Source organism: Miscanthus floridulus, chromosome 3 (genome assembly GCF_019320115.1).
Source record: "Miscanthus floridulus cultivar M001 chromosome 3, ASM1932011v1, whole genome shotgun sequence".
Classification (NCBI taxonomy): Eukaryota; Viridiplantae; Streptophyta; class Magnoliopsida; order Poales; family Poaceae; genus Miscanthus; species Miscanthus floridulus.
In genome coordinates, this window is record NC_089582.1 from 116810818 (window position 1) to 116826532 (window position 15715).

Below are 15715 nucleotides of genomic sequence, written 5' to 3' on the forward strand. Positions count from 1 at the left end.
TTGACATTCCCGACCGGACAAAATCACAGAAGGCCTGTTTCCAAGCCAATCATTTTGGACCGAACATCATCAACTGAATAAAAAAAACGGAGGGAGGTAAAAGATATGTTATCTGAAATGGTAACAGTTGTTGCAGAGAAGGTACTGTTATACACGCAGGCCGAGCCCAGTTTAGGAGGCCGAACATCCCGAAGAACCGTTACTGTTAACAGGCTTATAGACATGCATTTGAAGAGCCCAATCATAACGGATTTTGGCCCGGCCCGTCAAGCCGGCCGCCGGTAGGAGCGGAGGAGACGGCGTCTCGCCGCTCGCTTCGTTTCCGCCTTTCCCCTCCCGCAAGTCGCCGCCGGCTCGCAGTCGTGGGGGTTCTGGGGAATACGCGACGAGAGGGGCAGAATTGCAGGAGTGATGGCGAAGTCGTGCAAGGGGTTGGCCATGGAGCTCGTCAAGTGTCTCAGCGAGACCGACTGCGTCAAGGTTGGTCGGCTCCGTTCTCCTTCCTTCTTCCCAATCCACCCACGCCGCAGGTTGCCGCTGCTTGTTTCTATCCGAGTAGGCGCAAGCGTAGTTAACTGCGGCGGACATCACCCGCAAGCCAGTGCCGGGCGATTGGATCCAGAATGGGTGATACTGGTTCAGCGTCGGAGTTCTCGTGGCCCGGGCTATTTCTAGTCTCCTGATGCGGTTGTGTGCAGGTGCAGAAAAGGCCGTACAAGGAGTGCGCCGGGGAGAAGGTGCCCAACATTACCAGCGAGTGCGTTGGCCTGCGGGAGACCTACTTCAACTGTAAGAGGGGCCAGGTGTGTCCTGATCCTTGCAAATTACTTGTACTAGTTGCTAGCTTCCTGTTGATAGGTCATACTGCGATTTGGAGTGCCAGATGATATGTCGTGGACTTGAATGTATTACTGGTTCATTGGAGACATTGATTCTCCATTTGTTTGGGGGTTCTCCCACATTTGAAGCAGTTCCTAGTGACCGTTGATCGTTGATTCTTGAATTGGCCGTGGTGTTAGGTTTTATGGAGGTGCCAATAATCAACATCTAGAGCCAAATAATTAGCAATTAGACATTCTTTGGGCACGGCATAAATACCCGTGCCTCAGCCTTAATAAGATGGTGTCCATGCTGATGTTGTTATGGTCATGAGAGTCCATTAGTTTGTGGAATGTTCAAGGACACTATATCTGATCCTTCCTGTAGTCTGGCTGAACCGATACCAATACAGAATTGTGTGACAGGTGACGAGTTAAGTTTCCATCTATGCCTGAGTTGAATGTTAAGATTGTTAATAGATTAAAAGTTACTGGTTCATGCCAATGTGTATGCAGTGAAAGACCTCTGTTGCAGTTGTTTGGCTAAGTGGAAAACATAAAAGTTGTATTTCCAGTTAGAAGAGGTTGAGCATTCGCCCCCCCTCCCCCCTAGCTTTGCCAGTTTTATTTGTTTCCGTTACTTCACAGTGTTGCTCTGTCTCAATGAATGTTGTCAGTTTCTTAGTTTTTATGGGTGCTACAGCTTAGAGTCTGAGGAACAGGACTGTGTGCAACAAATGAATCTAGAAATTAATTTCAATCTAGCGAAAAGAAATAGTGGCTGTAGAATGATGTCAATCTTTCCCTTGGTGAACACAATGGTAGTGTGGTGGTTCGTCACTGCATAGTGGTAACAGCCACCTGGGTTTCAAATCCTAGCTTGCACAAAACAGATACCCTCACTGCCGCACAAAAAAAAAGTGGCAGGGAGCTGGCATGTGGTTACGGTGCGGTCCTATCAGCAACAGCAGATAATGACAGTGGTCCCTGGCCTGGTTTACAGTGCGGCCGGTGGACCAGCCAGCCGCCCAGGTTATGGTGCGGCAGGCGAGGCCGGGGTTTGGGGGTTTTCTGCGCCAGTTTGGTTGGGTTTTCTTCTCACTGCAAAGCTGTGGGGGCAGCGGGCAGCCTTTCCCCCATCAGTTCAGTTTTTTTAAAAAAAAATAAATAAATAAAAATATTTCCCTTGATCTTGATTCAATGACTTGAAAAACTTAATCTTGGAATGTGATCAGAATTAGCATCTTTGTCCTGTCTGCCAAACTTCCAATTAATTGTTCCCATCATTGTTGTTAAAAGAGTATGGAGACATACACCTTTGATTTATGTCCTGTATTTGTTAAACACAAAAGAAATGTAATTTAATATGCTCATCTTTATGTACCCTTTTGAGTAACACTAAACCTGAAAGGTTGAAACACCTGGTAATCCTTATATACAAAGTTACAGACTTGTGTGCTACTCTTGTGCATTATGTAATAATGATAATACTTCTGCTTGGTAGTTCATTTGTTTCTTCCGATTGAAGTACGATTACCGACTTATCTATGAAAGCCTGATGTTTTTAATTGTACAAGTGACACATAACCTAGCTTAGGAATATTATGGATTGCACTGGACCATAGTTATCGCATTTGGTGTCCAAGTTGTTGCAGCATCCATTATATTGGTCCATATATGGCTGACATCTTTCAGTACCATGCCTGAATATACTATTCATGGTCTTCCATATTATCATTGTTCCGATTTGGTCTTTGATACTGTTATTTTGCTTGCATGAACTGAATTGCACACGCATTTATTTGAGTAAACATGCAAATAACAATTTTGTTAATCATGCAACAGGTTGACATGCGGGCCCGTATACGCGGGAACAAGGGATACTAGTGATGTGCCCACAATCTCCACAATCAGTTTTGGTTTCTAGCCAAGCTTGTGACATTGAGGTGTAATGATAACATGATTTATGCCCGTGTTCTGTTTTTGATAGGTGAGGCGAACTCACAACACATGTGGCTTCAGTTGATGAGGGGAGTCTATTTGCTGTCTACATTCTAGTACTTTTGATACTCCCTCTGTTCCAAATTCTAAGTCGTTTCGGCTTTTGTAGATACATAACTTTACTATAAATATGCATAGCAAAAGTTATGTACCTAGAACAAAGCTAGAACGACTTACCATTTGGAAGGAAGGGACACATGGATAGTTTCAATTGATGAGAGGATCATCTCAGTATTGGCCTCTAACATGTCTTTTGGAAAAGTTGTTTCCTGTCATGTTGTAGTCCGCCTGCATTTCGCATGCTTTTTTATAGGAACTCAAATCAGAGCACGAGTAGTTCCACTTGACGATTATAGTGGTGGATCCAGATGCTGATATCTACTGTTTGTCTTTCCGGAGAAGCTGTTCTATCATGCCCCATAATGTTCTGGTGGTGTGACCTGTAACTTTTTGCGTTGTCTTGATTCTTGAACTTTTTTGCGTTGTCTTGATTCTTGAACTGAACCTCTGAACCCTTTGCGCATTTTATACTTAAGCGGGTAAATAATGGCTGAACCTACGTTTTGGCCGAGAAAAATCACTGCATGTGATGCAATGTGTTGGCTTATAAAAAGTATTATTATCATTTTTATTCCAAATAGGTGTATCATGAAAATATGTTATCATTAATTTAACAATACTTATTTGATATGCAGGAGTAGTTTTTTATCATTAATTTAGTTTGACAAATACATTCTAAAAAAAAGAAATCGAGAATTACAATTCTTTTATGCAGTGGGAATAGCAAAGATTAACCAAGGAGCCATGGTTTGACCGGATCGGATGGCAGCGATCCCAGTAAGGTCTTGTTTGGATGCATGTGTATTTATTTTTAATCCACATGTGTTAGAGTGGAGTGGAATAGAATTTAGTTTAGTTTTACTCTAATCAACTTCAATACATGTGGATTGAGATGAATACATGCGTATCCAAACAAGGCCTAAGGCCTCGTTTGGATGCATGTGTATCCATTTCAATCCACATGTGTTGAAGTGGAATAGAATAGAATTTAGTTCAATTCCATCCTAATCCACAATACATGTGGATTGAGATAATACATGCACGTCAAAAAAACCCTAAAACGGTCTCGATGCTTTTCGCGCCGACGAAAGGCGTCCGGGTGCCACAAAGTGAAACCGGGGACTTCACCGGCCCAAGTCGGCAAGCCAGCCACGGTCCTGTTCGCTTCTCTTCTAATCTGTATTTTTCAGCTTGTTTTTTTAATCAAAATAATATTTTTCTCTTACAACAAGTCAGCCGAAACAGTCTGGGCCTACATCTCGTCGCTCGTGCAGCATATACAGTCCTCTCGTCTTGCTCGGCAGCTCGTGCAAAAAAAAAAAAGTACTCGACTGCCGTCCTCAGTGGAGCACGGCAGGAACACGTTCATGACCTGCTTTTTTGAAACGAAGTAACATGACCTGCTAATGGGCTAATCACAGGAGACTGGAGACCGAGACCGGAGACTGGACTATTTTGTTCGTAACCTGTGAGCAGAATCTGTGGCGCACTGGCGCAGCTTGTTTTATCTTCTTAAAACAAACTTCGCGGATACTAGAAACACAGTGGTTTAAATGTAATTTGACAAAATAAATAGCAATTCTTATACATAATTCTCAAAATTCCATATCCCATAGAAAATTATTAAGTTTCACTGTAAAAAAACCTAACCAATAAGCGGATGGTCAAGTCGTTCCACTAAACAATACGAGTATCCATGTCAAGTCGAGAACACTCAACGGTGGCTCTACTGTAAAGAACCTGACCAACTGAGTTTGTAAATTTCTTGATGTTTGTCTCGTACAAAAAAGAAGTTTTCTCGATCTCTAATGGAATGTTTGGTCCTTATAAAATCTTTTTTATCTTAAAAAATGTTAAATCACACCATCAAGATTTATACCACAGTTTTTCTGAAACGAATATTTATGTCACAATTTGAAACAGTTGGCATCAGATGCTGACGGGGTTGCCAAAAAGGCTAAACAATGTTCCTGACGCGGATGAGGTCTTGGTACGTCCTTCCAAAAGCTGAGAGTACGCATGCCCACGGCCGCGCCCTAGCCCTGGATATTTTGCAAGGCTTAATTTGCATTGCGGTCATCCATCACCTGCAGGTTCCTGGATCGTTACACAAATCAAGCATTGGCAGACCGTACCATAGTTGACTCGTCACTTTCTTTTCTTTTTATTATCCCCTCAAAGACTCACTACCAAATCAGAGGTTCAAATACACGCATGCACGTTCGTTCACCCTCTGTGTATACACAGAGACTTTTAAGAGATATAAGGGTGGTAGATTTTTCATCATACCAAATAAAGTCATCACACGTCATTTATCACCGAAAGAATAGCCAGCCGAAAATGATAGTACGTATATGCGACCAGGTGCTGAGTCTAGAGACTCGAACAAGGAAGGCTAGGTTTAATTACAAGGAAAAATGGCGGATCTAGTTAAGTTTATTTCCTCACCCGTCATCTCGGATCCTTTAGAGACACGCCAGAATTCAAGCAGTCAGCTAATGCATTTACATCCTAATTAATATTTATTTGTTTGAGATGTTTTTGTTCTCTTTTGAGTTGTATACGTAGTGCAGTTTGATGAGATCTGATGCCAGTCTTTGGATCAGATCATCTGAAATGATGAGGGATCTAGGACCGATGGCATCGATTTGATTTCAATTTGGTATGGCCGCCTGTACGTTTCGCTTTCTTCCTTCGTCTTCAATCACGATCGATGCGGTACGGTTTAAGCGATCGCTCTCATACACGGGTGTCATGCAAGTCATACTACAGCTGCTACGCAGTTACTTCGATTACATCAGAAATCCTTAGCGCTCATGGCTCTCCACTGAAGTACTGAACTAACAAAGTTGCCGTCCTCGAATCCAGTAACTTAATCCATACACCATCCAGTGGCTCGATCGTCTTGATCGCCTTGTACATCACTCGATCACACTAGAATGGTGCATGATAACCAGAAGGTCTGTTGGCCATGATTATTCTAGCTACCACGCCCACGGCCCATCTATCCACCCACTTATCCTTTGCTCTGCACTTCGTTTAGAGTTGGAGCTGACACCATCACCAATTCACCATGCTGGCCCAGTTCGTTTCGCTGAAAAAACAAGCTGAAATACTGTTCCAGCTGATTTATTGTGAAAGAAAAATATTGTTTCGACTGAAAAAATAAGCTGAAAGGTATGGATTATAAGAGAAGCAAACGGGGCCGCTATCTTCCTCCTCCGGCTGGCACGCATACCGCGTCACCCTCCACTATGGAACGTCACCTCACCGTCATCACCGAATCGCCGCCCGGCCGCATCGGTTCATCTTGGTCTAAAGCCCATACACATGCGCTGCGCTTCCCTATCCACAGAAAAAGATGAAAAGAACCTTACCTTACCTTTCCCATCCATGAAAGCTATATATGTACTCTCTTCTCTCCGATGAATGATCATTATATATTATATAGATAAACAAACAAGAGGAAACAAACCATCAACATTCCATCTAACCAGCTTTGCTTACCGACAGACGAGAACAAATGCATGGGTTCTTGTGTACTATAGCTTTATATATGATGCCCGTGTAGTTAGAGAAGAATGTTACAGCAAAAGCAATGGTGGTTGAGACGAGTGCTTCAGAGAACAGTGGCGTGTGGCAGGGGCGGCGCAACCTTTTTCGTCGGCTTTTGATCGAGGTGGTGCCGTGGTGGGTGCTGCACGCCTGCACCTGAAAGTACGAACGCGGCTACGGACGCTGCTGCAACGGGACACGTCAGGCAGGTTCGGTCGAGTCGAGTGCATGGCCCCGGCCGGGCCCGGCGGCGACAGCGACAGGCACTCACCGTCGCCGGGCGTCGTCGTCGCCGCGCCCTCGCGGCTTCGGGGAGAACACCCAGTGCTGGCCGTGCGGCCGGACGGCGAGCCCTTTGACCTTGGCGAACAGCGTGACGGCGCGGCGCACGCCGCGGTCGTCGGCGGACGTGAAGTAGTCGTGGCCGAACATGACGCCGCCGGGGCGGAGCACGGCCCACGCCAGGTTGATGTCCGCCCACGCCGAGTGGAAGTCGTGCCCGGCGTCCACCTCGATGAGGTCCGCGTACACGCCCCACTCGCACAGCGCGCGCAACGCGGACGCCGTCGAGAAGGGCAGCGGCAGCACGCGCGGCCTACTGACGGCGTCGTCGTCGTCCTCGGCGCCCGCCACTGCGGCCGCCGCGGCCACGACGTTGGACATGAACTGCGGCAGCAGCAGCGCGTCCCCGTGCCGCTGCGGCGGCACGTCGCGGCGGAACCGGTCCCGGAACGCCGGCCACCCGCGGAAGTCGTCGATGCAGAGGATGGCCGGGGACAGGGACAGGTTCCTGGACACGGCCGCCATGTGCAGCGCCGACGCGCCCAGGAACGCGCCCAGCTCCACGATCACCTCCGGGCGCACCGCCTTGATGAGCTCCGCGAACACGGCCCCCGTCGAGCCCCACCCGCGCGGGCGCGCCGCGGCCGGGTGCAGCAGAGCCGCCGTGTGGTTTGGAGGGAACCCCGCGTAGGGGTTCTCGCCGTCGAAGAGCTTGTCGAGCAGGGTCCGCAAGACGGCGTCGCTCGGCACCGGCTCCCCGCACTCCTCCTTGAACCGGAACAGGTCGTGCGGAGGCGACCGCGGGTAACTCGAGCTCGACACGGCCGCCGCGCCGGTTCCGTTCGACGCCGCCGCCGGGGAGGCGTCGGTGAGGTGCGCGGCGTGCGGCCGTATGATCGTCGTCTGAGACGGTCTCGGTGACAGCCGGGTGGACGACGACAGCAGGCCCAGCGAGTAGCCCACGGCGAAGACGATCAGGAAGGAGGCGAGCCGCGCGAGGTGCGGCCGGAGCCTGGCCGGCGCGGCGGAAGCAGACGACGCCCCCGCCGGTGGACGCGGCTTCATGGTCACGGTCACGCCACAAAGAGTCTCCTTTGTCTCCGTTTGCGGCTCTATCTTCTGGAGTCTTGACACGCAGAGACACCTTATCGCTCCTTTATTCTTCGGTTTAGCTAGATTTTTATCCAAGGATTAGGTTTTGGATTCTGCGTTATATTTATAGGTAGGGAGAGTTGCAGCTAAGCACCGGTTGTTAGCTCGTTTATATTAGTTTGATGTATTCCCCCTCTTTGGTTGGAGCGAAGATAGTACTTATAAAACAAGACATTCATATAAAAAAGATGATATTTTTTTAGATTCCTAGATAAGAGGTACTTTTTTTTTTCTTGTTAAGATAAGATTGGAAAAGAGAAAAAACTGAGATGGTGGTGAAGGGCGATTGTTCCGGTTGGTGCGTTTTGGGTGGCGAATCTGATGGCAGTTAGGAGCAGGACTCTGGAATAAGCAACAGCGCGCTGGGTTTAGGTTTTCAGGAGAAGCACTGGGAATTCTCACGTGTGCAAAGTACATGAAAAGCGAGCGTCAGAGGTATGTGATGCAGTCAAGATCTTCACATGTCATTGGCTCAGTGCAATGCGTGTGGTGTCGTCCCTGCCATGGACTTGTGGAGCATGCTCCTCAACCACGCGACAGGTCTACTGTGTGATGGCTGCTCTGGCCTTCTTGGTGCTCTGAGTTCTGTCTGGGTGTTGGGTGAGGCTGTGAAAGTAAGATGGAAGCTGCAAATCTGAACCTCATGAGAGTTCCTTGTTGAACACATGAGGTCCACGGAGCTGAGGTCTCGAGTCTTTGGACGATGGTACCTGGCTGCAGCTGCAAGCAGCAGCTAGGTAACTCTGAACTCTGAAGTTTGGACATGAAAATCGTCGGAAACGATCAGGTGCCCAGGACTCCAGGTGTCGTCGTTGAAATTGATCCGCGGTACGTTTCCGACCTAGTCTCACGCTCACAGGCCACCGTCCATTCCCTTGAAACCGGGCACGCAAAACACTCGTGAGCACAGGCAAAACCTTCCAACACACCTGCTTTCTAGACGGACGACGAAGTGTCCCATGGTGCTCGAACTTCCTTAGATTCTCAACAACCGCGACCGCGTCACAGCGTCGCTGGGCGCCTCAGGCTCCTCCCTCTCGCCGGCCGCGGCACCGTTCTTCCACGGATGCTCTTCGGGAGGGCGTTCGAAGAGCCGGCGGTGGGCGGACGACGACGACGAGGACACCAATGACGACGAACCCGCGACATACCTGGAGGCCGCTCGTCGCCCGGCGATGCCGGCCTCACCGTCCCCCGTGCGCCACCACACTCGTTCAGCCGCAGCTTTGGGGCGCCGCGGAGCAGGGCCCTTGCGTGGCTATGCTGCTGCTGAGCGGGGCCGTCAGGGACATGGCCGTAGGCGGAGGAAGCGCAGCCGACCACGCCCGCAGCTGGTGAACGGCTTGCCTGTGCGGCCAGTGGACGGCCGTGTCCCTGCCCGCCAACGCCTCGGTCGTCGTGGACGGATCTCCGCCCCCAACACCGATGGGTGGCGGGAAATTCTCCCCCAGCAGGTCTCTGGATCTAATGCTGCTGCCTCGACGGAGCCGCGCCCCAGCCAGGGGCAACTCCCGCTGGTCAAGAAGATCCCGGCAGAGCTTCACGGCAGATGCTTCAACTGCCTCTCCTACTCGCACCGAGTAGCGACTTGTCGGTTGCCACGGCGTTGCCTGCGCTGTCGTGGATTCAGGCACATCGTCAAGGACTGCAGGCGAAGGACTGCTTCGACCTCGGCGGCGGTGGGTGCCGACCTGCCTCGGTATTCTGCTCGCGTCGACCCTATGTACTCCCAGCACGCGCCGCGCGGCGGTGCGAGGGATACCGCACCGGGGGCCGTGGGGGGCGCCGGTGGGAGACGACGACAACAGCGGCGACGGAAGAATAAGCCGAAGGAGATCGGCACGGGTGCGCCTGACGACCACGCTGACAAGGCACCTACTTATACTGCTGCACTAAGCTTCCCCGAGCCAGATCCGGTGGCGATGGCGCTATGCGCGAGGGCGGGCCCCCCGCATTGGTCATCTCTTTCGACCCGATGCTGGAGGAGCTCGCCGCCTCGCTCGTCGTGAGCCAGCCAATGAGAGCAGCAACACCTGAGTGTCTGTCTGCTACGACAGCCCCGCAGGAGGTTGAGGCACCAGTGGCGGACACCTGTTCCCCGACGGCGACTGCTCAGTGGACGACAGACCTGTCACTGACGTCGCCAGGGTAGGGGATGGCACAACTCACGCCACCACGAGCGGGAGCACCTGGCGTCGCAGAGGGTTGCACCACCCCCAGCGACGCGACGCCCACACCACGCGAGGCTGCACGACGGCTCGCACGGTTCACTGAGGAGGTGCAGCTCGAGCGAATGCCGCCTCTGATCGCCAGCCCACCCAGGCAGAAGGTGCCAACCAGAGGGCAACCCATGCCAAAGCGGAGCAGACGGATTGCCGCTCAGCCGCTGACGCACATTCCGATCTGCAAGCGGGGTGAGGTGCTCCTCATGCGGAAGATGGGCTTTGCACCGCCGGTAGGTCCAATCTCATCCGCGTCCAAGAGAGCTTACGACGACTTTTTCGCAAGGAACTGGACGTCGAGCGAAGTGGAAGCACTGGACAAGCTGTTCCCGGCGGCCACTGCTACGATTGGTACAAGGCTCTTCTCGGATGACGGAGCAGAGTCGCGCGGCCATTAGCGGAGACGCGCAGCTACGTTAGTTACTGCACGGCTCGTAGTTCGGTTGTTTACTTTTATGTAATATCCAAGTTTGAAACAGTCTACTAGGCAGGTCCAGTTAAACTGTAAGACCTCCTAGGGCGCTTATTAGAAGCGTGTCGTGTGTATGGTTAAACCCCTTTTCTTCTTAATTAGAATGATACGTAAATCTTTTGCGTATTCGAGAAAAAAAGAAAAAAAAAACAACCGCGACCGCGGCACCACGGCCTTTTCCACCGGCACGGCCCAATCGCGGCCAGAGTGGTCAAACCTTTCGCTTTCAGGTGCGAGGAGCGAAGAAGAACAAGTCGTTGCAGCAGGTGTTGACAAGCTAGAGGTGGATGTGAAAGGAGGGCCGTCACCCGTCAGCCGTGGATGGCACCGCATCGTCATGGCTGAGGACGGTCGTCAGTCAGTACTCATCAGCAGTCGCTGCTTCGGCTGGTGCAAGTAGAATTTGAAGCGTAGGTTGGTTGCCACGGAGCTGTCAGATCAAGTGCGCGCGTACCTGCAAGCACGGCGAGAGTGATCGGTTGTCCGTCTGGCCGGCCGATGGGCAGCGGATCAATGACGCGGATCGCTGATTTGCCGGGGTTCGGTCGGGTGCCTGGCGCTGCAAGGATCAGATCAGCACCATGCACCATGTTCTTTGTTTCAGCTAGACTTATTCAACCAGCCAACAGTATTTTTCTCTCACAACAAACCAGCACCAGCCAACTCAAACCAGTCTAGAAACCAACCAGCAAACACGCCACAGATACGTGCCCCAGCTGTACTGTTTGTGGGCGGACTGGACTGACCGAGAAACAACGGCGGGTATCAGTCACGCCGCCCGCCTATGGTTCTGGTGGGTGTCACGATACCGATCGCGACATGTATACAAAGGCCCGAAAAGAAGATAGCGCCGTCGCCATCGTTGCCCGCCACCGCTGGTCCCTCTCCCTTCGCCTTCGGCATCTCGCCGGAGGCTGAAGAGAGCGAAGATCTATTGTTTTTAATAAGTTTTTCCTAGTAGATCGAGTCATCAGGGCTAGTGTCTCTCCACGTCAAATTTCTTGGTATTAGAGTTTTATCTCCTTCTTCTCCTCTTCAGCGATAGTGAAGGGGAACGGTGGAATTGTCTTCTCCATGGCAGCTCCGTTGAAAATGAGGGCGACAACTTTGGCGTCAGCATCTTCATCGACATGACAACATGGAGACTTTTGTTTCCGGACAGCGGCATCAAGGCGGAGATGATGTCGCCGCCATGGAATAATTTTTTCCGGTCTCTTCTCCGTTTTGTTGTGGTTAGATCTGGCCATGACGAAGGACTGAAGAGAATAATTTTCGGATCAGTCTTCCGCACTCTTCGGTGGTAGAAAGAAGAAGGAAGACACCAAAAAAAAGAAGTTCCTCAATTCCGCCTACAGGAATGTTGGCCATCGTTCGTTGGGTACTTGTTCTCAGGCATTTGCCGAGTGTTTGCCTGTGCAGTCATCCATACTACAAAACATCTAACATATTAAGGGTACTATTTTTATAATCCAGAGTAATGGTAACGTGTTAACGTACCCAACTATCGTATAATATAATTCTTCTCTCATCGGAAAAAAAAAATACCGATCGCGACATCTCGATTACAAGAGTTCACCGGACCCGGCGGGAACGAGCATAGCTCGTCGCCGACAAGCCTATTGGCTTCTATACTTCTTACTCACTTTTTTTAAGGGACTCGAGCCTAAAGACGTTGCCTTGTACTCCTCTCCCTAACGTGTTGGGCCTTCTTACTCACTTTCTCTAGGGTGGGCCTTCATAATGTGAATTGGGCCTTCGAGCTCTCTTGGACCGCCTTTTGGGCTGGATTGACTCGCCTTCTTCTGGTTCATCATCTCCGGCTTCTATTCTTCTAAAAAAAAATAAATCTCCGGCTTCTTGGTGCTCACCGTCAGTAGGAGGGATACTGACATCCCTCTCTCCTTGAGAAATAGCTTGCCTCTAAGCTGGTGCGTCCGGGAATTGCAGCTTCAATGCATGTTCATCCTCCCATGTAGCCATTGAAGCCAGCCAAGAAGACCACTTGATTAGCATTTGAGGAATAACAATAGATTCAAGCTTGTGCAAACGACGGTGTAGGAATAAGTTCAAGTACCTGCAAGTAGATGTCGGCCGGTGGAAGTTGATCACTGACATGAGCACAAGGACCGAGTGCTTTCTTCAACAATGATACATGGAAAACTGGATGAACTGAGCTTGGTACAAGTAGCTATAGATGATAAGCGACAATCGCGATTTTCTTTAGGATAGTATAAAGTCCGAAGTAGCAAAAGGCAAGCTTGTGATTAGCACGACGAGCCACAGAAGTCGATCTGAACATAAGGTTGAAGCTTAAGATAAACTCTATCGCCCACAGCAAAGGAACAGTTAGTTGTCTTCTTATCTGTTTGTATTTTCATACATTCTTGGTCTCAATGAAGATGTTGTTGAAGCAACTAAATCACCATTTTGTGTCGAGTCAGCCAAGTCTTCAAGTCTGGGTGTGCACAGGCCTCAATACCATCAATGCCAAAATATTTGGGTTCATGGCCATAAAAGAACCTGATTTGGCTTTGTTGACAGATGGAGCAGTAAGATACAAACTTGGCTTGTTGACAAATGGGGCAGTGTGATACAAACTCGTTGACCATGGTTTTCATCTTATGCCAAGTAAAAGGGTTTTGATACGTTTGTAAGTCCATCCTCCTCCTCACATCAACATGGTTGAGAGAGACTCCCACAACGAGCTGTTGTTCTACACAACATGGAGGCATCGCCTCCCATAAAGGAACGTGTTGTATTGCAACAACACGGACCACTCTCCAAGACTCGCACCCCATGGAAGATCCCCCCCTCTCTCTGTGTGTGTAACCCTGCCCCGCAACAATATAAGGGACATCAGGGGTCTCTTCTTCCCCACGAAACCGAGAGACGCCAGTCTCTCGGCTTACTGTCTCTTGATTCTAGAATCATTCTCCCTCTCTTTCAACCCCCTGTTTTCTAAACTCTACTGCAAACATCGAGCCCTCGTGCTCAAAACACGATCGAACACCACTGAACTAGACGTAGGCACATAGGGCACGTTGTGTGAACCAGTATAAATCGAGAATCTCTAAGTGTTAGCCGTCCGAGGCTATACGTGCGACTATAAATTTACTAGTCGACATATGGGTATCCTGGGTGCAAAATATTACCAAAAAGGTTTTGATCTACTTTCAAAAATAAAATTAAAAAATTATATTGCAAAATTTTCTTCTAAAATTAAGTTCAAATTTGAGTTTCAAAAAGTCTTTAAAAGTATTTTAATTTGTTTTAAATATGTTTAAATAAGGGTTTGAATTTACAAAATAGTTTAAAACATATTCCAAAAAATAAAAAATATCTTTAAAATTTGTTAAAAATGGTTCAAAATAGTATTTTGAAATTCAAAAAATGGGTTGAAAATAGTTTTAGATTGATCATTTAAAATTAAAGTTTAAAAAGGATTTTATAATATATTTGAGAAACGTTAAATATTTCAAGTGTGTTTAAAATTAAAACTTTTAAAGTTATGTACAAATTTTGAGTTTTCGAACCTAAATAGTTTAAAAATAATCTTGAGAAGTTGTCCTTTTCCTTTTCTTCTTTCTCTGCGTTTTGACCTGCCTTTTGTTTACGGCCTGAAAGGCCCAGCCCTTGGGTGCTTGCCGGCCCGCAGCGTCCCGCTCCAGCTCCGTCAGCTGGCTCGCTAAGGACTCCCGCACCAGCTACACGCACCGTTACTCCATTGCAGGCTGGGCCATGGCCCAGTAAGGCCGGCCGCCAGCACCTCTTCTTCATTGTTTCCCTGACCGAGCGGGCCCACGGTCATCCCCTGTCCCTGTTCTTCTCCATCCCAACCGCAACGCAAGCAGCAGCAGAGCCGGACTTAGAACTGGACCGCGCCACCGACTTCGACTCGATCCGGCGCAAAACTGCCCGCACCGCCGTACGGACGCCGAGGACAGACTAGACCCGAAGTCATTACTGTGCGCGGCCAGATCGAACCCCAAGGTTTCTGCACCGAACCGAGCGCTCCGTGCCCTCTGTTTTCGTCCGCGCCGCCGCCCTTGAATCCTGCCTGCCTCCGCCTCGAGTTCTCGATCCGCTGCCGCCCGTCTGTTCTCAAACAAGCCGCGGGCGCATCCGCAAGAGTGTGAGGAGATTCCCCGCGGCCCGATCGCTTCACCGCCACCATCGTTCTTGAGCTCACCGTGAAACGCCGCCGAATTCGCCGTGACCCCACGATGCCATAGGGCCGCGCGGAACGTGTCTCCGTGATGTATGGCCGGAGATTGATGTCCCGGCTGAGCATGCCCCGCCGTGTGCTTGAGCTCGGTGAAGACCACCGCCGTCGCTCCGACCTCGCGTTTCAAGCCACCTGCGCTGCGCCGTCCTGCACAGCCGCGCGCACACTGTGCCCGCCGTCGCCCGGGCCGCCCAGGCCCTCACGCCCTTGTGCTGTTGGCCACCGCAGCAGTGCCTTGTCCGCAGGCCATGCGTGATGGGCTGGAGTAGAGGGGAGGGATAGGAACATGCTTTAGCCGTCCAAGTTGTTTCTTTTCCGTTTCTAATAACTCAGAATCTTGATTAAACTTTAACCTTGCATCCCTTTGACCAATTAGAATCTAACACATCTTTCGCATACATGTTAGTCTTAAGCTTGTATGATCAAGGACACATGATCCTTATAGATGTGACGTTTTTGAGGTTGACCTCAAACACTGCAAGATTGACCTTTAAGTGCAAATTAGCTTGTGGCCAGGGTCTCAAGTCTGATACCCGAACTTACGAATAGACAACAGTAAAAAAAACATGGAGTAGCTGCTAGTAGAATGCATCACAAGCAGGTGGTTGCCACCGGCATGCCCTGTAAGGCCAAGGAGGGAGAAGGAACAGAAAGGGCGTGATTGGCAGCCGATCGAGATAACTGCGACGAGAACCACGCAGCTTCTTCTGACTAGCAGCGGGGAAGCAGAGGACCCAAATGCGGTAAACGATGGTGGCATAGGCTGATTGGCTTTGGACGATGCAGAATCGGTGAGCAATGGCTGCAGAAACGGTGAATTGAGATGGAGGTGGTGATGGGGAATGGTACGGCAGCAGTGTAGACTGCGTAGTGAAGTAGCAGTAAAGAAAGTTATAAGCCAATCCAGGTCTCATACTTAAGTCCTCCA

The 15715-nt window shown here is 49.8% G+C and overlaps 2 protein-coding genes across 2 annotated transcripts; one reads left to right on the plus strand and one right to left on the minus strand.

Annotated features, from left to right (window-relative positions):
- Nucleotides 1–273: 273 nt before the first annotated feature.
- On the plus strand, nucleotides 274–2866 carry LOC136546617 (uncharacterized). The gene is made up of 3 exons (XM_066538586.1): nucleotides 274–480; nucleotides 699–803; nucleotides 2664–2866. Exons 1-3 carry the CDS (start codon nucleotides 412–414, stop codon nucleotides 2703–2705), a joined length of 216 nt encoding a protein of 71 aa, XP_066394683.1. The 5' UTR covers nucleotides 274–411; the 3' UTR covers nucleotides 2706–2866.
- Nucleotides 2867–6411: 3545 nt separating this feature from the next.
- LOC136546618 (uncharacterized) lies at nucleotides 6412–8016 on the minus strand. Its single transcript, XM_066538587.1, has 2 exons — nucleotides 6706–8016; nucleotides 6412–6617 (listed from the first exon to the last, which is right to left on the minus strand). The coding sequence occupies exons 1-2, from the start codon at nucleotides 7779–7781 to the stop codon at nucleotides 6464–6466; spliced, it is 1230 nt and encodes a 409-aa protein (XP_066394684.1). The 5' UTR covers nucleotides 7782–8016; the 3' UTR covers nucleotides 6412–6463.
- Nucleotides 8017–15715: the final 7699 nt, after the last annotated feature.